General features: G+C 43.7%; 3 protein-coding genes across 8 annotated transcripts in view; 2 read left to right on the top strand and 1 right to left on the bottom strand.

Annotated features, from left to right (window-relative positions):
* ZFYVE26 (zinc finger FYVE-type containing 26) overlaps nucleotides 1-6,902 on the top strand; it is a 47,047-nt gene extending 40,145 nt beyond the window's left edge. For all 5 annotated transcript variants that reach the window (XM_088057208.1, XM_088057210.1, XM_088057209.1 and 2 more), the window contains exons 38-41: nucleotides 441-500; nucleotides 1,738-1,920; nucleotides 2,745-2,789; nucleotides 3,872-6,902. In XM_088057208.1, coding sequence (XP_087913334.1) covers nucleotides 441-500; nucleotides 1,738-1,920; nucleotides 2,745-2,789; nucleotides 3,872-4,081 — 498 coding nt within the window. In that variant the 3' untranslated portion in view covers nucleotides 4,082-6,902. The remainder of the gene's footprint in view (nucleotides 1-440; nucleotides 501-1,737; nucleotides 1,921-2,744; nucleotides 2,790-3,871) is intronic.
* A 126-nt stretch (nucleotides 6,903-7,028) lies between these two features.
* LOC102106104 (retinol dehydrogenase 12) lies at nucleotides 7,029-14,213 on the bottom strand. The gene is made up of 7 exons (XM_005520359.3): nucleotides 14,067-14,213; nucleotides 13,290-13,408; nucleotides 12,394-12,549; nucleotides 12,008-12,112; nucleotides 11,335-11,544; nucleotides 10,413-10,602; nucleotides 7,029-8,550 (listed from the first exon to the last, which is right to left on the bottom strand). The coding sequence occupies exons 1-7, from the start codon at nucleotides 14,144-14,146 to the stop codon at nucleotides 8,448-8,450; spliced, it is 963 nt and encodes a 320-aa protein (XP_005520416.1). The 5' UTR covers nucleotides 14,147-14,213; the 3' UTR covers nucleotides 7,029-8,447.
* Nucleotides 14,214-14,764: 551 nt separating this feature from the next.
* Nucleotides 14,765-25,887, top strand: VTI1B (vesicle transport through interaction with t-SNAREs 1B). 2 transcript variants are annotated; one of them, XM_005520361.2, is made up of 6 exons: nucleotides 14,765-14,919; nucleotides 19,383-19,441; nucleotides 21,084-21,275; nucleotides 22,601-22,774; nucleotides 24,696-24,757; nucleotides 25,751-25,887. In XM_005520361.2, the coding sequence occupies exons 1-6, from the start codon at nucleotides 14,805-14,807 to the stop codon at nucleotides 25,845-25,847; spliced, it is 699 nt and encodes a 232-aa protein (XP_005520418.1). In that variant the 5' UTR covers nucleotides 14,765-14,804; the 3' UTR covers nucleotides 25,848-25,887. The 2 variants fall into 2 exon arrangements, with proteins under 2 accessions (XP_005520418.1, XP_014105386.1); XM_014249911.2 differs by lacking the exons at nucleotides 24,696-24,757; nucleotides 25,751-25,887 and adding an exon at nucleotides 24,609-24,687.
* The last annotated feature ends 214 nt before the right edge of the window (nucleotides 25,888-26,101 follow it).

Genomic DNA, 26,101 nt, shown 5'->3' with positions numbered 1-26,101 from the left:
TGGGCAGGTTACTTATGCATGAATGCAACCCATTATTTATGAAAAATTCATGTTTTTCCTCAAAGTAGCAGAGAACATGTGAGAACTTGGAGCTCATCTCCTCAAAGTTTAAATTTTCTGAGGCAGAGCATCCAAAACACAAATAGTAATATTCCTTTTGAGTGCATCCCATTTTGTTTGGAAGCAAGGCAAATAATGCTGTAATTCTAACCATCCTTAACTTCGGCTCATCTCCATCTGTAAATTGCCTTGTGTCCCTCAGGGAAGCAGTGTGTATAATTTGCTGTACTTCTTGGTACTGTTTTCATGCTGTTTTCTGTTGAAGTAATGCATTTTCTTTTGGCTTCTGGGCAAAATCTGGATTTGCATTAATATTGTTTAACTGTATGCAATGAAAAAGGAATGTGCATTCCCAGACTTGTCTATGTCTCTTTTTTCAGGTCATATTGGAAGGCAAAAACATTGAGGAGGGGTTTGGGATTGCATTTAGAGTTCTCCAGGTATGGAAAAAATTGATATAACAAGCAATATTATTACAAAATAACTCCTGAAACCAGTAATTATTTAAACAAAAGCCTTTTGTACCCCCAAATGTATTTTAATCCCCCCAAAAGAAAAACTTGTTGAGAGAAAAGTCACAGGTTTAATTCTTACATGTCCATGTATTTGTGGAAGCTCAGTAAAGAAATTAAGATGCTGTTTCACTAGGACATTTCCAGAGTTAATTGGGTCCTACAAAGGAATGAAATACAGCTTTTCCTTTGCTGTGCACCTTGTTCAGTGTCTTAACTCTGGCAAACCACAATCATAGATGTGTGTAGAGACCTCTCATGTGGTAGCTCTCTGCAGTTCATAACAGTCATGCAAAGACTGTGAATAAATAAGGCCAGGGCTCTCTTTGTTCTGTTCTCCTAATTTGAAAGCAAAATTAATTAACTGGAAACTCTCGCTGGGGACCTCTCATTCCTCATGTCTGGGTAGAAGTTGAGTGATTTTCAGTCAGCGTGGCTCATAAGCCTCTCAGTTCTCCTGAGTGTTTCTCATCCACATAGTCCCAGACAGAGCAGGGCACTTTTGGACAGAGGTGGCACACTGAAAGTATTTATGGATGTGGCAGGCCCTGCTTCTTCTTTCAGGTCAGGATGTACAAGGCAGAGCTCATTTGTAGGGAGATGGAGAGCCCTAGAAAAACAGCACTTCTAAGCAGCAGCCACTACCTCCAATAAAAATGGAGCAGTGAGTCCAGCTGGAAATGGAATCACTTCCATTTCCATCCTTTTTTTTTCTTTACTTAATTATTGCTTGATCAGCTTACAGCTTTTATCATCTCTTCCCTCTTGTGATGGTGTTCGATGGTCAATTGCCTCCTGTTTGGGGTATCCAAAAAGTGACTGCTAGTGAGAGGGCTACAGAAATACAGTGGAAACATGCTAAGTGAGGGAGAGGTGGGTAGGGATCTAGGAAAGATCTTCTGCTAGAAGAAATAAAAATACTTGCCTGAAAAGAAGGCAGTAACAGCACTCTTGGTCTTAAGCAGGATTGATTTTTGCAAGTCTGGTTATAAAAAAGTCAACCCTGAGCAGTGGAAAACCAGAGGCTCCCAAAACAGCTTTAAGTTTTTGGAGTGTGGTGTAGTATTTTGTCTTCAGGAGAGACTGTCTCAGTTGTGTAGACTCTGTCTGAGAAAACCTGCTGAGAATATTCAGCGTGTTGCTCTAATATTCCAACTACCTCTAGGACTTCCAGCTGGAGGCTACAGAAGTGTACAGCAAAGTGGCCAAGCAGCTGGTGAAGCAGCAGAAATACAGCGAGATCCATCAGCTCCTGAAGTGTGTCAATGAGTCTGGAGTGGCAGCAAAAAATGATGGGGATAACATTATCCTAAACTGCCTAAATGAGTTCAAAAACATTCCTGCTGAGGTAATTCTATCCTGTGTTGTGTCCCTTTTGAAGTAAAAAGGGTATAGATAATACAAGCTACAGAGAAGTCTAGTGCCTGTCCTGCTCTGTTAGTGAGTCCTTCAGGTATTCTGGCTCCATACTACAGGCACAGTTTAAAGGTGGGAGTGTGTGGTTTGCCTTGTACAAGATACTCCGAGAGGAAACCATAAGTAGCTGTAGCACACTCCTACCCTGCACTTCCCAAATGGATATCCATGATGGGGACAGAACATTTGCTTCACAAGGTCCTATCAAATGCTGCTGATTGCAGCAGGAGGTGTTCCCTTCGGTGAGGCTTCCCTGGCTAACAAAGAGGATGTGTGGAGGCAGAAACCTCCCACCTCCATGGGAACCAATTCTGTGATTCCCTTTGCCTACCACAGTGTTTTTTTCTATCCCAGTGAGGGAAGGAGATGAACTTTGCTAGTTCTATTGATTAGATTAGGGGATGCAGTTCACTCTTTGAGTCGGGGTGGGCTGTGGGGTGACTCCTGCTGGGGTGTGACATGAAATGAATTTGTAGGTTCCCCACACAAGCCATGTCCATGAGAGACACATAGAGTTCTCTAGGGATACCCCCCAGAGATGGCAGGCAGGAAAAGCTGTGGGTAAAGGGAAGACTTGGAATTACTATTTTTTTATACTTTCTACATCTGCAACTCTCACAGTTGGGACAGTCTGAGCACCTACTGTGATCTCGGCTGCCCTGCCTGTCCACAGGGGTTTGGTCCCTGATGGGGTAAGACTATTTGCAGACTATTATCACTTCAAATGTGAACACCTTTTCCCTTCTTTGGATACAGGATCTCGATAATCTGATTCAAGATATGGACAGTGATGAAAATAAGGTAAGTAAAAGCACAGTAGCAACAGCTAAACAGCCCAGTCTTGCTCTGCAGCTTGCAGGCTCTTTTTCACTGTCTTCTCTCTCATCCTCATGCAAATAAGATTTTTAAAGGCTGCTTCCTAGATTGAAGAAATCACAGTGAATTCCGTAAGTGCTGAGGAATTCCTCATGATGTTTGTGACTGTAAAGCTGTGACATACAGGTACCAATTGGGACTATCCCTATTAGTTCCTTGAGAGCCCTCAGAGTGAGGGCTGGGCATTTGCTGGAGTGGGAGGAAAAGTATTTCAGAAAGGCACATTGGTGGGTTTGTTGGTTTTGTTATTCAACTTTTCACTTACGTGCATGTAAGTTTCTAGTAATGGCAGACAGCTAATGATGACCACTTCAGCTTATTGTTTGAGGATTATACTATTTCTGTGGTGACCAAGAGTTAAATGATAAAATTTCTGCAGATTCTGATAGACTTTTTCTCTTAGAGGAAATGCAGCCTAAACTAGTTTATTTCTTTGTTGGCTTTCGTTCCAGCCAGCCAAGCCACTGGAGAACTGTAGATGCCTGTTTATAGAAGTAGTTGTGACTCAGATTTTGGGGATTGTCGTAGATCCTGAGTGGCATAGCTGGGAATAAAATCTAGAGATTGGTGACAGTCCTCTGTCTGCTCTGAATAACAGACTCCCTGTTGTAGGCAGATTGAAAAAGAGGCTTTTAATTCTGCTTTTCTGTAAGATCTATCGGTGAAAGATGAGAGTTGTTGTAGAGCTAGCAGTGAAAGAAAATGACAGATTCAGACTACTTGCTATGAGGATACTGTAATTAATGCACGAGGTAGGACTCCGAATACTAATTTCATGGTCATACAGTAAAGGAGTATTTACAAGACACAAACTTAATAAAATATACCTGTTTGCCCATTTTTTTCACTGGGATCTGCTTCATGCCATGCTGCATTTGGTAATGTGCTGCTGCTACCTCATACGACACGCTTCTGCACTGGGTCCTTTCCTGTGAGTCCTTGCTGAAGCATGTCCAGTTAGTTTGCTACAGCTTTCTGACCAAGCTCTGACTGCCTGTGTGCTTCAGATCCAGGCCTACATGATGTGCAACAAGCTGCGCTCTGCGTACCTGGTGTCGGTGCGGCAGGAGAAGGCCCGGGCCGTGCAGCTCGTCCAGCGCGTGCGGCAGCTGGCCGAGAGCAGCGGCGACGATGTCGTCAAGGCCATCTGTGCCCAGTGGCTCTCAGTGCACCAGCCCAAGGTGAGAAATCGGCTTCCCCAGGGCACCAGGAAGTAATGTGTGACTGCCATTTGCCATCATACTGAAGGAGAAGGCTTCAAGACAGCTCAAAGGTGTCTGATTCAGCAGCCTCTAGGTAAAATGGAACTCTGTTGACTGATGTCGGTGGCAAATGGATGCTGCTAATGTGCCTCTGGTGAAGGGAAGTAAATTACAAGTGCCAGTTCTGTATTTTGACAAACAGTCACTACCTCAGGGTGTTTTTTGGCTCTCTTTTTGATGGGGGGAGAGGGGCAATTTCAAACTGAACAAGCAAGGATTTAGATATATGGCACTTCTGTTTCTGGCTTTAGTTTTTGGGTTTCGTTGGTTTTTAATTTTTGGGGGGGTCGGTATTTTTTGAAAAGCACTGGACTTAATAATATGTGTTTTATTTTTAATCCAGAAAACAAATGTAGAGAGGACAGAAAAATTTTATCAACTCAGTGTAGCCTAGGGTATGAAATTTTTGTGATGTTTCCTGTAAAATTTTCAAGGTTGGAGAGTTCTTCTGATACAAAGACTAAAACTCAAGAGATTTTTTTAAAGCCTCTAGAGAAATCATTGCTACTTCTTTTTTATCTCCCCCACTAGTACAATATACCCAGGTTTTTTTAGTTTGTTTGAAAAGGTAGGAACTGATTCTTTATGGCAGATTTATACTTACCAGTCACACTGTGTGATGTGTGCCATAGATGTGGCACTTGGGCTAGTGCCAGCTAGATGAATGAAGTTCTAAAGGGAACATCCTGTAAGGGGAGTTCAGAGGGAAAACAAGCCTTTAAAATAGTTGAAAAATCATGTGCCTCTTTCTTTACTATGGTGATACCCAATAAATCATTGTGATGCAGCTTTATGACTGAAAAGTTGACAGTAAACTTCATCAGGTATCGCAAACAATAAGGATATAGCAAGCTGTGGCAAAATTAAACAGGTGGTCTGTATCCCTGTCACACAGAGATGCATTTATTTATTTATTACCAGGATAATTTGTCCCTGTCAAGTATAATAGAACACCAAACTGGACATGCCCTGTATTGACAGGTTTTGCTCTGGAATTGTTAGGTTAATCAATTTTATGAAAAAAACAGCAACCTTTGTGTAATGTCATGTCTTCAGGGATGCTGAAAAAAAATAGCTGCTTCTCTGCAACTAGCAATGGGACATGAGAAACTGGCAGAAATGTGTGAGACAGTAGTAGGACCTTCAAAAAAGGAAAAAAAAAGATGTTCCACAAGAGTTTCTGTTTGCTGTTTACATGTATTTCAGCACAAGAAGTAGGGAAACTAATTCACTTTCTCATTAAAAAGTTGTTTACATCAAAAAACCAACAGGTTTTCTGAAGTGTAATGTAATTGTAAATAGTTTTAGTACATAAAATAATTGAGACTGTCAAGTAAGAGTTTTGCACTATCCCCAAGCTCACTGTAATGAAAGAACAGACTTCTATAGTGTTGGAAAGGATTTGGTCCATCTTCTTCAGGGTTTCAAGAGCTGACACAAACGCCTCTCTTTGGAGGTGCTCTGCTTCGCTCACTAGAGCAGAAATGACCACATATAGCTTTCAGAATCCCCTGACCACAGATTTGCATTATCTCATCAGTAAGCAGTACTAATGAAAGCTTTTGTTTCCTTGGCCAGACTGACCTAGCTTTCCATCAGCTTACAGCCATCAGGCTAATCCTAAAACGTGACACTACCTATGGCTTCAGTCATTTTAAAATCTCTGATTATGGGGAGGAGATTTTACTGTGTGTGGGTATCCAGATCTGCAGTGCTATAACAGGCTGTAACACTGCTTGTTCTGCTCGAGTTCCTTCAGCTACAGAGAGCACTCAGAGTGGAGTTTGCCATGCAGACCTGTCAGTTCCATACCTGTCTTCTTCCTGACCTCTCTGCACTGTACCTGATGCACTTTATATAGTGTTTGTTGTAATTTGATGTTCTTAACCTGGAATTGTAGGGATCTTTCTTGTACCAGCAGAACTGGAATTTTGACTCTGATTAATTACCTTGTGTCATAAATAGTGCAATTATCAAGGGACTTCGAATTTTTGAGCAGGAAAAAGGGATTGAATACTGCCAGTTCAAATAATTTCTGTTACTGACCAAGGTTTGTTTACAATTTAAAAAATAATAAAGTATTATGACTGTTAATGTATTTTCAGTTTATTTTTTATCTCAGGAGAGCTAAGGGTCTCATTCTAGATCTGCATTTTGCTTTTGGTTATGCTTAGTGGTGTAATTAGAAGGGGGATAAATGTTCTATCATGCCAAATTTATCTGTTACTGAGTATCCTCAATATTTAGATCAACTGGAATGTCACATCTTTAGAAGTTCCCCCAGCAGCTAGGTAGCCTAGGTAATTCAGCCTCATGCGTGTACTCAGTAATCCTCGTTAGGGAGCTTTGCAAGTTAATCTAACTCTCCCTTACAAGCCTCTCTTTGAGACAGCTAAATGAGCTTTAGTTTCCTCATTTTTTTACAGATCAGCTGAGAGGTATAAATTACTTGCTCAAGGTCAAAGAGAGTGGATGTATGTCTATGGAAATGTTTATTTTACGTGTCTTATGTTAAATCTACAATCAGACTTCTTTGAGAGGAGTATTGACCTGCAAGGGCAAAGGTATTTCACACCAGAGACACTTTTCTGCTTTTTAAAAAAAATGGTTTCTCTTGCTCCTGAAGCCACTTTCAAGATCAGAGAATAGAAACACATAGAAAGCAAGCAAAGGCTCCAGTGGTAGGTAACATTCTACTGCTGTATTATAATTGTGGATTTAGCTTCATAATTGGGATGAAGCATAAAGATGGAAAGGAAAAGGTAGAGTGAGAGGGAGAAGAAACACAAAGGGACTTCTTAAAATGTTACTTGGACTGAGTTCTCTACATTAGTGAGGCACATGCAGATAACAGCCACACCAAGTAAAGTGATTCAGCATTTCTGAAAGAAAATACAGGGTCTTGTAAAAGGAAAATGGCTTTATTTAGTATTGCTCAGAGGTAGCACAGGACTGATCTGCATAGACAGCATCCAGGCAGGCAGAATTAAAATTAGCATTTGTTTTCCAAAACTGGCAGTTGGTCACAGTGGCAGGCTCATATGCAAGTCCAAAAACTTCCAGGCTTTTTTTCAGAAGCAGATAATCCTATGAGCTGTGGCACTTGGTTTCTGACTGCTTAACTCTTTCAGAAATAATCTCTGATTATGGATCACACGCCGGCAATTTGCACTCACGTAGCACTGGAGCTCCAAGGGAGCAGTCCCAGTGCTACGTGGCCTGAGCCAGCTGCTTTGTGGAAGAGCAAGCTGTGTGGTCCTGCACAGGCAGGCTGGCAGCCAGTAACTGCTGGGCAGACAAATGCAAGGATTTCTGTGCAAGTCTTACCTTCCTGTCCTGGAGCTAGCTGGACCATAATACCAAGATAGTCCTGCCTCCTGCTTCAGCTATTTAGCTCCAGGGAGTATGGTGTCATTTAAAGCTAAAGTCTCAGCTGAAGTTGTTTCACTATTTTTTTAACATGATTGAGATGTTCCTTATTCATTCTTCTCTATTTTCTAGGCTCTAAAATAATTTAAAGTGCAGCTGGGGGGGGTGGGGTTTACTGAGACAACTTTTACACTGTCTTTGTTCAATACTTCACAAGAGAGATGTTGATTTTTTTAATAATTTGCCTGTGCACAATTGCAGTCCTCCTGCAGCTTTTAACCTCCTAGTCAACTGCACCAAAACCTGGGTTCTCAGAAGATTTGCCAACCCTCAATTAACTTACTGCAATCAGTGGCTAGGGTCTAGCTTCTTACAGAGCATGCAGAGAAAGTGATTCCACATAAAAACTTTACCTAATGCTTGGCACAAAAAGGCCAGGATCTGTTTCTGTGTGCTTGAGAGTATCTGTATTGCATAACTTGCCAGAAAATCTAACATCCAAAAGTATTTTTGCTCTGCCAGTTCAAAGGGTAGGAACTGAAAGTAATCTCATAGGTTGTAAGTTTAGAGACCTACCACTTTACTATTGCTGTTAGGAAAAAAACCAACCAAACTTTATTTAAAGTAATTCCTTGTTACTTCATAATCTAAACCTAAGACTGCAACCTCCCCTTCTATTCTAAAGCCAGAGAATCATAGCCTTGAGCTGCTGTGTGAGGTAACAAGGAGGTTGCTCCCTGCATCAGTGCTCTAATTCTCCAGCTAGGAAGAGGGACTGATTACTTACAAATCACAATCCTTAAGTATAATATTCCAGAAATTCAAATTACATTGTGCCCACAGAGGCATCCATAGGGCAGCTGAAGTATCAGCATTCTACTCTTGAGGTCTCTCAGCAGTGCTGTTCCCCAGAGAAGCATTGCTGGGCCCAGCCAGGGACACTTGGTGCTGCTCAGTCCCACTGGATGCCAAGGAGCTCACAGCTCACACTCCAGAGTTTCTTTGCAGTCTCATCATCCCGACCACGTGGAGATACATACGCTGGCTGGCAATCACTGTAAGAAAAACATCCTTTTTATTCTTTCAAGTCTACATTAGTACACTGAAATGTCTGTGTTAAGATTAGAGAGTTGCTCTCTATCAGTTGAATTCAAGACCTGTTAAGGAATAGTGGAGGGCTATCCAGAAAATGAGCAAAGGTTAGTGCTAAGCCACCATGAGGAAGTTTTCTTTTCTACTAGCTAGGGAAGAATCTCCCAATGACACCAAGAACTGGCAAGCAAGTCTAGCTCTATCTGTTGTCTCAGCTCTTAAAAGAAACCTCACCAGTTGTGCATTCTCATTAATACCACTAAAAAGGGATATAAACTCTAACCAAGCTTCTTCAGGAGCATAACATTACAAAAAAGTCACTTAAACAGCCCTTCATTCTAAACTATTTATCCCACTATATGTCCAAGAACAACAACATTGTAATAACCATGTATGGTTACTCCCTTTTCCATTATCTTCTGAACTGTGGCTCATTTCTTCTCAGCTCCTCCAATCAGAAAGCACTCAGTCTGGAAAAGAGGTCCTGTGTTCTCAACTGTACTGCTGCAATAACTTGAGGGTTTAAGAGCACAGAGGAAATGGCATCTTGTAAGCTTTCCATTCTGCTCAGTGTTTACAGAAGGAGTTGTTAATATTCCCGAAACAACTGGTAGACTCCCACCTGTCTCACTGTGGCATGCAAATTCTTTTCTTAATGTCTACACTTGTGTTTTATAGTCTATGACCTGGAAAGTGAAAAGAACTAGGCTAGTCCAGTGTAAATTGGTGAACTGGTGTCGAAGCTTCTCATTTCCCACCATGTCCAAAACTCCCTTTATTAAATGAGTTAAAATTCCACCAGTTTTCTGTACTTCAGGACATTAATGCTACATTTTTATCCCGAGACAGACAGTCATCCAGGGAAGACTTAAGATGTCTATTTATATATTCAAGTCTGATTAAGATGGTACAAACTCCCAAATGAAGATCAGGCAATGTCATTACAGAGACTAATCTGGTCACAAATCACAAGAAGCAAGGTCTCCAACAGCATCCATGTGAGGGAAAAAAAGAAAAAAAAAAAAGACAATGAATTTTCATATTCATTCCCAAAAAACAGAACTGTTACAGTGCTCTACATGCAATAGGAAGCTGGCAGACATGAATGGCAGCCTTCAAATCTAGAATGATGATGACTTGAAAGTGCTCTGGGCTGTGGTTTTGGTGATGGGAAAAGGAGAACAATGTAGGGTACTGAAGTAAGTCAAAAGAAGTAAAAAAATAGCAGGTTTTCTAATGGGAGCTAAACAAGATCATTTCCATGGCAGCATGACAAGCAGCACAGCAAGAGCCCCTTCCCAACTGATGGGTCTATCACACTGGAGGATAAAGTTATTTGGTGACATGCTGGACCTGAAAATCTCACCTCCTGTCTCTGCAACTCTTATCAGCTCTCCCTGAGAGCACAGGCCCTTCTGCTCCAGTGGGGTAAAACTACAAAGGGAACTGAAATGGTCTTCCCAGGATTGACTGAAGTGACCTCATTAATGACACAGCTTTACTGAAAAGTGATTTTCACAAGTGTTAGGCAGGTCAGTATCAGAGCTCTGAGCATGCGACAGCCATTCCTGCACTTCAAGTACATTCATATTTCTAGCACTAAATGACATGCTCTTGTATGAAGTGTTGCACAGGTCAGGTGTTTCTTCTAACATACTTGCAACGACCTGGAAGAGGTAATGCTCTAGTATTTGTCACCCTCAGTCTTACCAGACAGCCTCTTACCTGGTCCCTTCTTAATGAAGAATTACAGTAAGTCCCGTATTCCCCAGCCAACTGTGGAAGTTGCCTTCCACAGAGTATCACTTTGTCAGCTTGCACGCACCTGAAATATTGTCCTGTCACAGAGTCCAGCTCCTCAGCTACTGCACAGTAGATACTGGTTTGAGCTCCTTCACAAGGCGTCTTCAAGAAGAAAGAGAATATCTTCCACAGCCAAGTCATTACAAATGAGTGCCGGACCAGTTCAGAATAGACAGAACCAGGATGGAGAACGTTTGCTGTGACTTTAGTACCTATGGAAAAATAAAGTAGTCCAGGACAAATCTGCACGGATCAAAGTGTCTTCAGAATAGAAGGGTAATACACTCATCAATTCTACCTTACTTAAAGGAGGAGCCCAGACTTGGATACAGAGAGTGTTAGAGGGCCTGAGTGCTAAACCAGCAGCAGTTTCCATCAGGCTTTTGAGAACACCTGCCTCTTTTGACTTTCTCTAATAGTAATTTCCTGGGGAAGACACTGCTTCTGTTATAGTAAATAAATACAGCTTAAGTTTATGAACAGGACTGAATGACACAACTGTGACAGATGTTGTGGCTTACAAAAGGTACTGTCTAATCTTATGCTTGTTCTACAGGCCTCCAACCTTTAAGGCAGCTGAGTGTGCATTAGCTTTTCTATAGGAGACTGCAGTTGTAGCTGTCTTTTCAGCTTCCACCCACATACCACAACTGTCTGCATGAATGCAGCTAGTTTTTGACAAGCACCAAAGAAAAATGAGATACATTCAACTGTGCCAAGCTACTAAACTCCTCTACCCTGTTGTTGTAAAGACAATCTGTATTGTAAGTGTCCTGGTTCCACAGATAGATGTCTTCTTCCTGCATAGAGCTCTCAGTGACATTTGCCTCAAACCATTCAATTTCTGCACAGACGATTTGCAGCCCTTTCTTCAGTCCACTCGCCCCACCCATAGTGCTCAGAAAGCCAAGCAGATAAACACCCCGCCTGCCTCTGGAACTTGCCTTGCAGCCGCCGGGCCAGCTCCCGTGTGAAGAGCACGTTCGCCAATTTGCTGTGACAGTAGGCGAGGCCACGATTGTAGCTCTTCTCACCATGGAGATCATGGAAGCGGATTCGGCCTCCGTGATGAGCCAGCGAGGACACGTTCACGATGCGGGCTGGGGCACACTGCTTCAGGCGCTCCAGCAAGAGGAAAGTCAAGAGAAAATGACCTAGGGGGGAGACGAAAGGTCATCCTTCTAGGAAGGGTTCCCCTGCTTGCTTATATGTGGTATCTTACTGCTGCCCTCATTTCAAGTCAGGAAAAGGAAATTTTCTGTTAAATTCCCCTGAATTAACATCTACACTTTTTGGGGGCCTTCAAGTTCTGGTCCTCATCTTCAAAAAGCTGGAATTGTCATACATTTCAAAATGTCCCAGGTACCACATACAGATACTTAAACTGGATCCACGATATGCAAATACACCACATTGCAGAACTCTGACTCTGGCCCTCCATCCTTCCTGTGAAAGGAAGAATGAGGAAGAGAAAATCTGAAAGCAGGATTTTCCTTTGGCATTTTGGAATGGATGTTGATGTTAGAAGAAAATTATCTTTAAGGGCAATTCCAACCCAAACCATCTGACAATTCTGTGATTCCATATTGAGTGCAAACAGGATTCTACTGGCCTTACCAAGATGATTGACTCCCAGATGCATCTCAAAGCCATCAGCAGTTTTGGAGTAAGGGCATAACATTACCCCAGCATTATTAATGAGAATATGGAGTTCCTTCTCCTCTGCAAGAAACAACAGACATCCTTAAACAAGGAAACAGAGAATGCAGACATGAAGGTAACACAAGTCACCCCTTGCTGTCTGATTTGCAGCCACATCACCTGTAAAAAAGGATATGTCTCCTCCCACAAATGAGGTCACGGCCTCTGGCCAGCCCCTGCTGTGGACCACACTACCCAAGAGGTACAGAGACAAGCAGGGCAGGGATTTGGCAATAGTTAGAAGAGCAGACAGCAATCCTTGGTAAAATATTCTCATTAAAAAGAAGAACTAGAGACTGTACCTGCAAGAAATTTCTCAGCAAACTCCCGGATGGACTTCGTATCAGCCAAGTCCAGTTTTCTTACAATGACTTGCTGGTTCCCTGTCTCAGCTCGGATTTCACTGGCTGCAGCTTCTGCCTTTGCTATGTCTCTGCAGGCAATAATTACCCTTGCACCTGCAAGGAGGGGAGGGGGGAGCAACAGAAACTGAGATCACTGGAGCACACTGGATGATCTAGGCTATGACAAGCAGGCTGACCGTGCAGAGCAATTATAAACAATATATTGTTTCTTTAGGGAACTGGCATCTCTCAGGAGGGTGGCTGGAAGGCACAAAGGCTTTCCCACTCAATTGTGAGCTATAATCAGCTGAAAGATGATTTCAGACCAGGCAGATGCACATCTTAAGTGTCTCTATCCAGGTTCTCTCCCAGGTCAGGACTGCATTCAACAACACTGGTATAATAGGGTTGTATCTGCCGCTATAATGGGAACATCAAGCCAGGAGCACATAAAGGTGATGGATTCCAGCCAGAGTAATTTCTAAATGGATTGTGAACAGGTACCTTAATCTTCTTACAAGTTAGCCAAATAACATTTACATCAAATTAACTTGAAACATGAATAACTAAAGCACACAGTGGTGGACCTATTTCCCAGCTTCATACAAGCAGAATCCAGGAACTTCCCCAGTCCCCTCAAATCAGTTGCAGTGCAAAGCATTTATTTTCATGTCCCCAGGGCACATATTTGGAGTCCAGGCAATGAAAACAGCTGAGGAACTGGGAACTTGCACCTCAGCGATTACGGCTTCTGAAGGAATAACACTTGGGCTCATCTGCAGAAAAGGGACTACTGTCACAAGGCACAGCCACCCCAGCTGCACGGGGATGTGTGCCGACGAGCCTGCACTTGCCTCTTTGCGCGAGGTCTCTGGCGGTCTCCTTCCCGATGCCTGTGTTGGCTCCTGTGACTATCACCACCTTCCCCTCCAGCCTTGCTGTCGACTTACACCGTCCTCCAGCGACATAGCGCCTGCAAGAGGGGACGCACCAGTCGACTCTGCCTCCTTAGGGGGCTCGGGCCGACGCACCCAGAACCTGGGGGTTCGCATCAACACTCGGGCTCACCGCTGCGCCCTGGGCCCCCGGGAGTCACGGGCGCCCTCGGCTGAAGCAGCTGGTCACGACCGTGTCGTGACCGGGACACCGGGAACGCGCCCCCCAGTCCCCCGCGCTTTCCCGAGCGCGGCCACGCCCTCGGGTCCCGCCCCGCCCGTGCGTCAAGTGGAGCCACGGCTCCCATTGGCTGCTGCCGCGCGCTCCGAGGCCTTTTGGCCAATGGACTACGCCGCCCCGCCTTGAGGAGAACGCGGGCCCCGCCCTCTGCCGCTCCTCCGCGGGCGCGCCGGTGCCGGGACAGTCCGGGGAACGCGCCGGGCGGTGCCAGGGCTGAGCAAGCCAGAGACTCCAGCGCGGCAGTGTCACCTGGGCGCTGGAGCTGGGGAACTCTGAATGTCTCGCCAGCCCAGCGCGGGCCGGAGAGCGGGATTCCCGCTGTTCGCACTCCCGCCACACACGCACAGACACACACGCGCTGAGACGCGAAGCGCGCCAGCTCCGCGCCCCAACGGGCGCCGCTCTGCGGGGCTGAACATACGCGAAGGGCAGGGGCTGCGCTCGGTAAGACGCACCTGATGTAGGGCGCTGCCACGAAAAGAAGGACGGGGACGGAGACGGCGGCGCCCAGCGCGGCTTCCCAGCAGTTGAGCATCGCTCCGCCAGCTACCCGCGCACCGCCGGCGCACGGCTTCCCGCAGCGCCCGCCCCGCCCCTTTGGATCCGCCTCCACCGCACAGGCCCCGCCCCGCGGCCACGGCCTCTCCCGCGCTGGCCTCGCCCACAACCGCAGAGCCGCCCCGCCAGCAGCGGGTTCTGCCCCGCTGGGGGTAGCCGCCGGTGTCGAGCTGCCGGTTGGCCGCATGCTGGCAGCCCGCTGCTTCTTGCCCCGGGCACCGCGCGGCTCCGGCCTGGGTCCCTCGAAACGTTCTGAAACGCACTCCTTAATTAAGGAGCCGAGAAATGTCTGCAGAGACAGCGCAGCGGCGGCTGTCGGCAGCAGCGTTTGAAACACATTTTTACAGCCCCACGTCGAGGTTCATGTCGTTAACCCTGACAAGAGGCGTACAACAGTATACACGTGGGCAGGCGCTGAGGCCTGGGAGCAGCGCGGTGGCGGCTGCGGCGGGTCCCGCCGGAGCCGGGGAGCCCCGGGGCTGCAGCGCGCCCCGTGGCGGCGGCGGACGAGCGCCCCCTCGCGGTGGGGGCACGGCCGCCCCCGCGGGACTACAGCTCCCGGCAGGCAGTGCGCGAGGCCCCGGCGGCGGAAGCACCGGGCCGGGCAGGGCCGGGGGCACGGGGGCTGTGGGGCCATGGCGGGCCGCGGGTCCGCGTCCTCGGAGCACCTGGAGCGGCTGCACGAGATATTCCGCGGGCTGCACGGAGACCTGCGGGGCGTCCCCGAGCGGCTGCGGGGCAGCGCGGCCGGTGAGCCGGGGAGGTGGAGTGGACGTCCCTCGGGGCCGGGGTGAGGCCGCGGTCCATCCGGCCGGAGCTGCCTGTCCGGCGGCGGGGCCGTGGCAGGAGTGCCCGGGTGCTTCTCATTAGACAGGCGTGTTTGAGCAGCTGGGAAGGCAGTGTCCCATCAAGACTTTGTCGGATCGGGGGGGGCTTTGCAGTTGTAGGGATTGGGGACGTCGCTTCTGGTAGGCGCCTGCTGGGAGGAGGCGGGTGGCTCTGCCGTGTGTGGTTTTCAGCTGCTGCCGTGTCCTGGTGGCCGTGCAGGTGTGTGGCTTCACTCCCCTGGAGCTCCTCTGCTCTGGCAAATTTCAACTCCGTAGCCAGACATTGCCGTGCTAGGTTCACAGCATCAGTCTCTGAGAAGGAGTTCTTATTTGGATGCTATTTCATGCTGTTTCTATTTGAACTGGAGTTTAGCCTGGAGAACAGGAGGCTCCGGGCGACCTCTCTCCACAACCACCTGAAAGCCAGGTTAGGGTCGGCCTCTTCTCCCAGGCGACCAGTGACAGGACGAGAGGACACAGTCTTAAGCTGCATGACAGGAGGTTAAAGTTGGACTTTAGGAAGAATTTCTTTGCAGAAACGCTGATTAGACATTGGAGTGAGCTGCCCAGGGAGGTGGTGGAGTCACCCTCCATGGAGGTGCTTAAGGAAATAAACTTTAAATAAATCCAGTGCCACTGGATGTGGCACTCAGTGCCATGGTCTAGTTGACAAGGTGGTGTTAGGTCAGATGGACTCGATGACTGCAGAGGTCTTTTCCAGCCTGATTGATTCTGTGATGCTGTAACAACTGCAGTGCTTTGAGGGTTTGGGTTTCCCCCTTTTTTAAATTTGCCTATGTTGGATTCACATTTAAAACCTCATTAGCAGAAATAGATGCAGTTTTTATTGTCAGAGCTACCCAGAAGCATCTGTAGATTTGTTGGAGAATGTTTGCATTTTAAATTAGTTTTAAAAGTCTGGTTTGTGCACTGTGTACTCACAAAATAGAGAAAACCTATTATTCTAAGTAGTATTAGAAGCACAGCCTGGTTTTACAGCTATCCTTCATACCACACCAGTGGGTAAAATGCTCTGACAGAACACTCCTCTGTGAGGGTCTGTGCTTCTGATTCGGTCCTTGATACTTGGCAGCGTTCTGAGAACCAGAAAAGGAAGCAATGTGACAAGGAGATTTTTGCCACTGTCATTGAATGCCTCTGATGAAGCTCTTCCTATGAGAAGTGTAATCCACAGCTGTCATGAGGTGCTGTACCTCAGCTCAGGTTTTGTACTCCAGTGATGGGCAGGGGCTGTCAGTCACATTCTGCCGTAGTGTTCATTCTCCCACAGTTGATCAGTTTTGCATAAAATCATAAAACCAGTTTGTGCAGAATATACCAGTCTGCGCTAGATAACACAGAGCAGGAAATGCTTAATGTCCTGTTTCTTATCTGGCTTTCTGTTTAATAATAGGCTAAATTCAGGGTCAGTCCTTGTCATCAGCATTTCCAGAAAGTTTGGTACAAGAAAGGTGTTGAAACCCGCAACTGACAACTTGTAAACCTGACTTAATTTCACTAGTGGTTAACAAGGATAAAAAGCTTAAAAGAAGCAATACTCTTTCTGGTAGAAATCCTTATTTTCCTATAGAAATGAGCATGATCAGTTTCCTGGTGAAGTAAAACTTTGTCAGGTCTCCTTGACAATGTGGAAGTCACGAGCAGTGAATTCTGTGCCGTGGGCTTAAATGGAATATTTACAGGCAACCATTTTTGCAGTACTTGGATTTTTTTTTTTTAATAGATTTCAAATAACTGCCAACTAAATTTTCATACATGCTAAAAAAATTTAATACAACTGTTCCAGTCTTTATTTTTTTTTGCTGCAAAAATCCTGGCATTATTTTTTGGAAGTGTTTCTAAGCGAATTTAAGATTTAGGAATTTGTCTATCTGGCAGAGTCATTCCACTCTCCTAATGTTCTTTGTTTGCCTCTTTTACTTATGAGGAGGGAGTTTATCTTTATTTTTCAAGTTATCTGATCCCAAAATATTCAGGATATGATAAAAGAGACCTTGGAATACTCTTTTAAGACAATTCCTATGCTCCAAAAGCAACACATGATCTGTAGTCCTTGGGACATCTTCGAGGGGAAGAGGTTTGGAAATGGTGTTTCACTCTATATAAACAAGATGACAAATTCCTAATTCTAGAAACACTCTTTTTTTCCTCTTCCAAATTTGTCAGAAGGGGAAACAGCCTAGATAAGTTTCAAATCATGTATTTTCCTCTACATGAATTCCATTAGCTGTGCTTTCCCACTGAATCTCTTCCTAACTGGTTGGAAATAAATCACTTAATTGTCAGTGAGCATGTGGGTAGTGCCGCTGTGGCTCAGGCACTGCTGCTGCATTTTAGAAGTTCTGTCCGTGTGCTTTGAGTTGTGGTTCGATGCAGAGTGATGCCAAGTGAATCAGTGTATTTTGGCATTTCTGGATACTGGCTAGGTCCAGTAGAATGTTTTCAAGCCACATTGCTGTATTTCTTGTTGGTCTGTTGACAAAAAGGTCTCAAGCTATTGTTGCTTGGCTTCCCTAAACCATTCCATGATTCTGTGCCTTTTGGGAGCTGGCATTTCTTTGGCTGCAAGCTTATAAGTGCAGCATCTTAGTCTGCATGGGAGAAACAAAGCAGGGAAATGCTCCTTTTCCAGATCTGTGATGGGTTTCCATGACTTTGAAGCAGCAGTGGGTTTAAGAGAGCACTGCTTGAACCAGATTAGTGAAATGGCCTGTATGAAACAAATTACCGACTTCCAGAGGCTGTTTTTCCACATTTCACTTATAACCCACTTATAATTTCACTTGTAACCCAGCTACACAAACAATGGCATCAGCACAAAAGTATATGGTGGCAAATCATGGAGGAAGTTGAGGAGAGTGTATTTAGGAACCTTCTAAGTCAGCATTTCTTCCTCAATAAATTGGGATGTGAAATTGCATTTCCTGATACCAGCTGATACGCAGTATATTAACAGTCATGATGTAGCTTAGTTTGTAATAATTCCATGTGCTATGTGAGACCACAGCTACTTCTTTAGATGATGGGTTTTAGTTCTGTCTTAAGTTCTCTACAGTTCAAGTTCTGGGCTCAGTCTGAATTTGAACAGAGAAGGAAAGCCTACAGCTTAGGCATATTGTGTATGTGAGAGGAGCTATATGCCAGTGTTCTGAACACTTCAAATTTTTTCCTATCTTCTGTGGTTTAAAAGCTACTTCTTTTGCAGAGGACTGTGCTTACCAAAAGGCATTATCAAGTGAGTTTTTTTACTGTGATGATGTTTTTATAATGTTGTATGTAATTTTGTCTTTAATCTAATTGGAGGGTTTTACCAAGATGGCAGTCTACATTTTCTGCTGCCTAGAATTTTGTTTAAGACTGAATAATACCCTTTTGAGACAGGTGAATTAAGCTAGGTGTACAATTATCAATTTTCTGGTAGAATTTGGTTTTGTTTTCAGTATTCTACAACAGCCCTCTGGTGTTCATCTTCAGTGCTTTTGCAAAAGATTACAGAACATATGTTTTTGCTCAGCTGAGATGAGTGAAGTTTCAGATTTAGACTTTCATTGATGGTGGACGTTAAGAGAGATATGATAGGTTTTTAACACATGAAAAATACATGCCTTAAGGTTTTGTTTAAAAATAGAGTAACCCATTTGTTACTAAAAATAGTGAAACCCATTCTTTGGTCTCCAAAACCCTAGGTACACAGATCTGGGTAAATGACTGTCTCAAACAACTAAAATGTCTAGTTGGCTGATTCAAACAACTCATGTCGTTCCAGAAGAGGGAAGCATTTGGGCTTTATTCTGTGAACCTGAGGTGATACCTTGCTGGCATCTTTTATCTCAGAGAACTCTGGAATGCTCATTCTGTGTACTTAGGTTCTTTATGACCATGGGAATGCAGAGTGCCAGATCTCCCAGGACCTTCAGAGCTCACTTGAAAATGTAGTATTCTGTTTAAATCCAAGTTATAGTTTCAACCTTCAGTAATCTTGCCAAGTGTTTGCAAAAAAATAAGAAATATATTTATGAACTGTTTACCAATGTGTCTTCTTTGCTGTTCTTTCACACTAAATGTTTTTCAACATGCAATTCTGTCAGTGGACATTGAAGGACAGTAGGTCAGAAAAATATTTGAAAAATCACTTCTTTTGTCTACCAGAGGCAGTGTTCAGCATTTGGAAGAGCGATTTCTGCTCTCTTGACCCATTCCCTTCTGAAAAGTTGTAAGAACAAGTTGCTCCCATTTGAGATAAATTTTGACCTGGTGTTCTGCAGTCAGCTGTCTGTGGCAGCTTCCCTGTTTCTAATGGATTGCATTGGAGTTCTGTTGTCATTTCTCTATAGTTTATCTGACATACTGCTTTTACTTTCCCAGAGGAGAAGAAAAAACTGGTTCGAGAATTCGATGAGAAGCAGCGTGAAGCCAACGAGACGGTGAGTGTGAGGCTTCCAGCCTTCCTGATGGGTTAAAGACTGATGCCTTAAAAAGGGCAATACTACAAATGTTACATTTTTATGTTACTATTCTGGCAGGCAGGAGATTAATTTTTTTACTGTTTGATGATTGATCTGATAGGTGTGTGTTTGTTAAGACTGTTGTGTATACTTATATACGTAGACAAATATTCTTACGTGTGTTTCGAGGGGGTTTTGAGTGCTTGGTTTTGATACTGCCTTCACTTCATTGAAAAAAGTAGAGTAGTGGAGGTACAATTAAAATTGCTAGTGGTTTTAAGGCAAGCATGTAGAGAATCTGCTGCTTAGGGTTTTTTATCACCCTACTGTCTTTTTTCATGTTGGTCTTAGCCTGTCTGATCTTTCTGTAGTAGACTATAGACTTTCTATAAGTGTATAGGCTTACTGGACAGCAGGTGATATGGAACAGCACCAAAAAGCCATGTGACTTGTCTTTTAAAACAAGACATTGTAGATTAAGCTTTCTTTTCATATTTCAATGTGCAGGTTGTTAGGTTGTTGGGACCTGCAAGTGCAAGGTCCTTTAACTGGTTCTGGTCAATCCCCAATGTCAACACAGGCTGGGGAATGGACAGATCAGAGCACTCTGCCCAGAGGGACTTGGGGGTGCTGCTGGGTGAGAGGCTGGACATGACCCAGCCATGGGCACTGCCAGCCCAGAGAGCCAGATGTGTCCTGGGCTGCATCCAGAGCAGCGTGGGCAGCAGGGCAGGGAGGGGATTCTGCCCCTCTGCTCTTCTCTGCTGAGACCCCACCTGGAACCCTGCATAAACTCTGGGGTGCAGCACAGGAAGGACAAGGAACTGTTGGAGTGAGTCCAGAGAAGGGCCATGAAGATTAGAGGGATGAAGCACCTCTTCTATGAGGGAAGACAGACAATTGAGGTTGCTCAGCCTGTAGAAGGGGCGGCTCTGGGGTGACCTTCAGCACCTAAAGGGAGCTACAAGAGAGCTGGAGAGGGACTTTGGACAAGGGCAGGTAGTGATAGGAAAGGGGTAATGACTTTAAATTGACAAAGGGTTAGATTTGGCATTAGGAAGAAACTTAACTGTGAGGTTGGTGAGACACTGGAACAGTTTTCCTGGGAAGCTCTGGATGCCCCATCCCTGGAAGTGTTCAAGGACAGGTTGGATGGATCTCTGAGCAACTTGGTCTAGTGGAAAGTGTCCTTGCCTATGGCAGGGGTGTTGGAACAAGGTGGTCTTTAAGGTCTCTCCCAACCCAAACTATCCTGTGATTCTGTCTCTGCTGCACAGATGTGATAGAAAGCTGTTACCCATCCTATAAATGCTTAAACTATAAGAAAGTGAGAATTTCAAATTTTGAAACTTAGAGTGATGTTTCAGGGGAAAAAAATAAAGTGTTTAAGCTTGGGAATTTTTTTTTGTTGAGGCATTATGTATCTGAAAATGCACATGGGTTCAACAGCATTGGGTAGTGTGGTGTACACAATACTGGGGCATGGGGTTTGGGGTTTTCCCCCTCAGCCAGTCCAACACAAACATATGAATCCCTTCATTTGGTGCTGAGTTTTGAGTACAGCTGCTGCTGGGAATAGATTTGGTGCTTTAAAGAATAAACATGCTTTCTTTTGTTAAAGCTGCGGGAAATGGAGGAAGAACTGAAGTACGCTCCTGTGCCTTTCCGCAATCAAATGATGAGCAAAATCCGAGCATACAGAAGAGACTTGTCCATGTTCCAGAGAGAGATGAAAAGCACAGATCTGGGATTGGGCCGTGGAAACCAAGGCGATACAAAATACGGAATCTTCGCCACAGAAAATGAGCAGAGTGTGAGGATTAGATGTAAATTGTATTTAACTTGGCTGTGATTGTGCAAAAGCAGTAGCACAGATGCGTTGTTTACAGCATTTCTACTTTAAACCACCTCTGTGCTTTTATAGCTCACTGTATATCTCTCTGCATGTAACATGAATATCTCAGGGAGGACAAAGAACACCTGGAACTCAGAGGAGAGCTTTTCTGTTCTAAAACAAAGATAGTAATGTAATCAAAATTGAGCTCCTTGAAAGCCACGTGACTAGTAATTTGCACAACATTCTGTACTGAAACTCTTCATTTAATCATTCCCCTACAGAAGGGAAAACACAGAAGTGTTGCTACTTAATAAAAAAAAGTTAACTCACCTAGTTCTAATCTCCAAAACTAGCAAAGTGTGAATCATGCATTGTATAGGTTCTTTGGTAGAATTATCTTTTAAGTGATCTTAGTGTAAATAGTTTCAAGAAAATACAAGGATTTTTCCTCTAGCACTTTTTTCACTATGGTTTTGCTGCTACAATGCACAAAGTACACCAATTTCTTGGTACCAGATAGTCTTAGACACATCTGAGCCAGTGAAACTGAATCTCTTTATTGTCTTCAAAGTGCTGTGATCTCTACAGAAAGTTCACGGAGGTGGACTTTTCATTTTTCTGCCTTAGATGAGGATGGTTTGAGGGGGGTTCTTTGCTTAGTATTTCCTTCTGCTGTAGCTTAGGAAATTTTTGCATTTGATTCCTTTTGACTGATTGCTCTAAAACCTGAGAGCAGGGTGATAGATTAGACTTTCTGAAGCTTAAGAAAACACTTTATTTTGAGCTACCTTCTGACCCCAAGGTCAGCAAACATTCCTTATCCTCTAGCCCAGGCTACTGGCATGAAAACAAGATCTTTGTTACTTAGCAGTCCATCTGTTAGTGCTGTTTGTTCCTAATCCTTTTGACTGTAAACTCTTAATTATCTCCCTGGCAACCAACTGTGAAGTCTCAAGGCTGACTTTAGATGTGAATGGAAGTAAAAAGTTAGCATCTGGAAAAGAAATATACTATTTTCATGTAAATGTTCTTTGATGGAAGAGTAAATTGTTACAAAGACAATTTTTTTAAACTGTTTTAACTCATTAGTGCTATATCCTTTTTTGAAATTTAGCCAGATTTGGCTATAATCTTACAAAGTGAACAGGGCTCAGCCAAAATTAACTGGGCTGCATCAGTTAACGTAAGATGTACAGCTAATACAGATGGATGGCCTGTGGAGTTACATTTAAACTTTTTAATGTCAGAAGCCTTATACTTCTGTCTTTGTGCATAACAGTTACACATCCAATATTTTTCAGACTAATCTGCAGTCACAGAGGGTGCTGCTTCTCCAGGGCACAGACAGTCTGAACCGAGCCAGTGAGAGCATCGAGCGCTCGCACCGAATCGCTGCTGAAACCGATCAGATTGGCACAGATATCATCGAGGAACTTGGGGAGCAGCGGGAGCAGCTGGAACGCACCAAGAGCAGGGTGAGCAGGAAACTGGGCACTGCTTTGAAACAATCTGATGTTACTTCAGTGGGAACTGTATGCCAGTAATTACTCTCTTCCTAGGTGTAATAATCCAATTGGGTATTTCTACAGACCACATTCAGGCTGCCACATTTCTATTTGTTCTCATCAAAGAAGAATAATTAGAAGGGTCCAAACCCATGGTGGTCAGATGTCTGCTGCTGTGTCTGTGCAAGATGGGAGATTAGACCTATAGATTTGCTAGGAAAAAATAGCATTACTGAAAAAGTTACAGATTACAAAGTTGTTAATGATTTGCCTTGTGACTAGATTACTAGTAAAAGTTAAGATTTTGGAAGCAGTTAGCAAGTTTTTGTTTTTGTAATGCAAAGAGATTTAGCAGAAGAATAATTACTTAATCACTAGCTTTCCAATATTTGCAGGGAGGGAGAAAATGTTGTCAAACAAGATGCCTATTCCTTATCCTTGGTTCAAGAGGCTCTGCTTCTGTTGCAAAAGCCTCAAAAACTAGTTCACTTGTTTTGTTTATACACTATGCAAAACTAACAATATGATTTTTGAACTAACAAACTGACAGAATTTTGTGCGTGCAAGGGATTCCGAGTGTAAAGCTTTTAGGTGATTGACTTCAGGGGACACTGAGTTTGGCAATTAAGCCCACTCAGCCAAAACAAAAAGCATACCCATGCTCTTGGGAGTTCTCTCTACTCATTGCAACAAAGTCTGTAGCTTTTTCATTTAAGTAGTTCTGTCATTTCAGTCAGAATTTGATTTGTCCTGTTCCAAAATTTGGATTAGAAAGCAGGAAAGGAAATTGATCTTAAGTTTTGTAGGTATTGTTTTTGTCCTTTAGCTAATAAAAAATAGTACAGTCTTTCAGGCATCATAGTCTCTCAACAGACTGTTCATAGAAGCATTGAATTGTTTAGGTTGGAGAAGGCCTCAGAGATCATTAAGTCCAGCCATTAACGCGTCACAATGTGCTCATCACTAAACTGTATCCATGACTTCTGTTGTGAGCCTCTTAGGCAGTGAGTTGTGGAATTGTGTGAACCACACATTCCAACTGGAAGCAGACTTTCTTCTGACTTGTTCTTTCATAGTGAAGATTTGAAATCTGCTAAGCTCCAAATGGACTTGATAGTTTCCTTCCCAGTTTTGTCCAGTCCATCTCAGTGCAAAGAAACATACAAGCAGTTTTGTAATTGAGGGTCATGTGTTAAACTACAGAGGAATTGTGCAGACAGGAGTCTGTGATATAAGTGACCTGGTTTACCCTTCACTTCCCTAGAATGTTTGGAAGTGGAAAAGTGAAATCCTACCGGGGGACCAGTGGCCATGCATCATGAATCCTATCTGTGAAGCAACACCTTTTTTGTCTATAACCTCACTTCATTACATGCTTCTTAATAGCTGACTAGGTATGCTGGGAAGTTCATTTCTGGGCAATACAAAGCTGAAATGGATTATCCATTAACAGCTCAGAGCTTATACCCACTGGGTCACTTAGACCTGTCAGTACACCACAGTTCTTTCTTTGATAGAACTTGAGCTGCATTTCAAACAGTTCGATATGCACTGCAGTGAACACATCAGTATCACTTTCTTCTAGTGTTAACAACTAGAATAATGAAATGAAACTTAATGAAAGAAGCTAATACCAACTTTCTGATATTTGTATATTAATTAGAGGCAGAAAGTGGTCTCAAATTGCTTATCTTTGTTTATAGCTAAGGGAAAGTATACACAAAAGTCCTGATTTCTCATTAGAAAAGAGGAAATGCTTCCACCTGTGGGTAGAAAACAACGTTGTGTCTATAATTCATTGCAGCATTTCAACACCAGCTGCTTTCACGTGCATCTTCCCAGAGCTGATGTGTGTTTGTTTAAGTGACAAGTAACTTCTGTCTCTCTTCAGCTGGTGAATACAAGTGAGAACTTGAGCAAGAGTCGCAAGATTCTACGCTCAATGTCCCGGAGGTGAGTGGTGTGACTGACAGCAGCATGGGGCACTGCTGGATTTAGGGGGGAAAAAGAGTATCAACTGGGACTGCTGAGAGATTTTAGGGAATGTGTAAACAGAATATGTGCCCATATGCAGATGCTAATTTGTGTGTTTTCCTCTTTGGTAATTGCTTAATGGAGTACAGGCTGTTGATCAGGATGATGTGGGCTCTTTAACCATCCAAACCGTGGTGAGGACAGAAGTTACAGTCAATTGCTCCTGGTGCCTTCAGATGCCACTCATTTGGGTTGGGGAAAGCTGTGCCATAAATCACTGCAGCACTGGGCGAGTTAGATGCCTGATGACACAGACAAATCTGTTTAGCCCACACCAGCAAATGCCCTAGAGCAGTTAGTCCTAGGCTGGCCCACGAGATGCCCTGAGCCGGACCATCTACTGTTTTGATGGCTAAAATCTTGGCTTCTTAAGTGGATTTGCAGTTTAGCTGTATTGTTTAATTAAAAAGTTCATAAATTGTATTCCCAGTAGATACTTATCTCCTCACAACCTTTCCTTTATGCCCATTGCTAAAGGAAGTTGTGATAACTGTCTGGTTTTCAGCAGTAGAAGTACATTATTATTTTGAGATTTTAGTTTTTCTTCAACAACATACTTCACATAAAAGCACCACAATGAGGGTTTTAGCACAGGACATCATGTATTGTTTTCCTCTTTGCTTAACTGAAGGAGTAGGCACATATAGAGCAATGATCTGCCTTCTGAGGGACATGGGAAGAGGAACAGAACTGCTACTGCTGAAATAGGAGATTTAAACAGGATTTCCAGGAAAACATGAGTAATGAACTATTGAGTTTGGCCCTTTCTGCTTGTTAAGAGCTTCTTGAAAAGCACAGTGTGGTCATGCTGAAACAGGGAAGGTAAGATAATGCTGATCTGGATCTAGAGTCTGCTTTCATAAACAAGGTGGAATAAAAAACAAACCTTGGATTTTTATTTTTTAATTCTAGAGTAACCACAAATAAGTTGTTGCTGTCAATTATCATCATCCTGGAACTGGCCATCCTAGGAGGTGTGGTCTACTTCAAGTTCTTTCGCAAGAAATGAACATTCATGACCAAGATGAGCTTTTCCACTGATGAGGAATAGGATGGGCTATCTGCTCCCTTTGACTGTCTGAGGGCTGAACTGAGTCATGAGACAGCACATTCAACAGAAACTGTACTGACACTTGAAAGACAGAGAATGGGAGTAAAAAGAAACAGGCTTGAACTACTGGTAAGATTAATAAGAAGGTAATAAATATTTTATTGTCTCATTTTGTATATACTTAACTAAATGAATAAATCTTGGTATGTAAT

This window comes from Pseudopodoces humilis, chromosome 7 (genome assembly GCF_049639895.1).
Source record: "Pseudopodoces humilis isolate 2021_Gansu_Grassland_sample_001 chromosome 7, ASM4963989v1, whole genome shotgun sequence".
Lineage (NCBI taxonomy): Eukaryota > Metazoa > Chordata > Aves > Passeriformes > Paridae > Pseudopodoces > Pseudopodoces humilis.
The sequence above is the reverse complement of the archived record's forward strand: the minus strand, read 5'-3'. Positions and strand labels throughout refer to the sequence as shown.

Bases quoted from the DNA above. Each gene is read 5' to 3' on its own strand.
- LOC102106104 (XM_005520359.3), bottom strand. From the start codon at position 14,146: ATGCTCAACTGCTGGGAAGCCGCGCTGGGCGCCGCCGTCTCCGTCCCC. The intron at 11,545-12,007 runs GTAAGGCCAGTA...TCTCCCCCCTAG, and splicing joins TCTGGGAGTCAATCATCTTG to GTCATTTTCTCTTGACTTTC. The intron at 10,603-11,334 runs GCAAGTTCCAGA...ATTTTTCCATAG, and splicing joins GCTGGCCCGGCGGCTGCAAG to GTACTAAAGTCACAGCAAAC.
- VTI1B (XM_005520361.2), top strand. From the start codon at position 14,805: ATGGCGGGCCGCGGGTCCGCGTCCTCGGAGCACCTGGAGCGGCTGCAC. The intron at 19,442-21,083 runs GTGAGTGTGAGG...CTTTTGTTAAAG, and splicing joins AGCGTGAAGCCAACGAGACG to CTGCGGGAAATGGAGGAAGA. The intron at 24,758-25,750 runs GTGAGTGGTGTG...TTTTAATTCTAG, and splicing joins CTACGCTCAATGTCCCGGAG to AGTAACCACAAATAAGTTGT.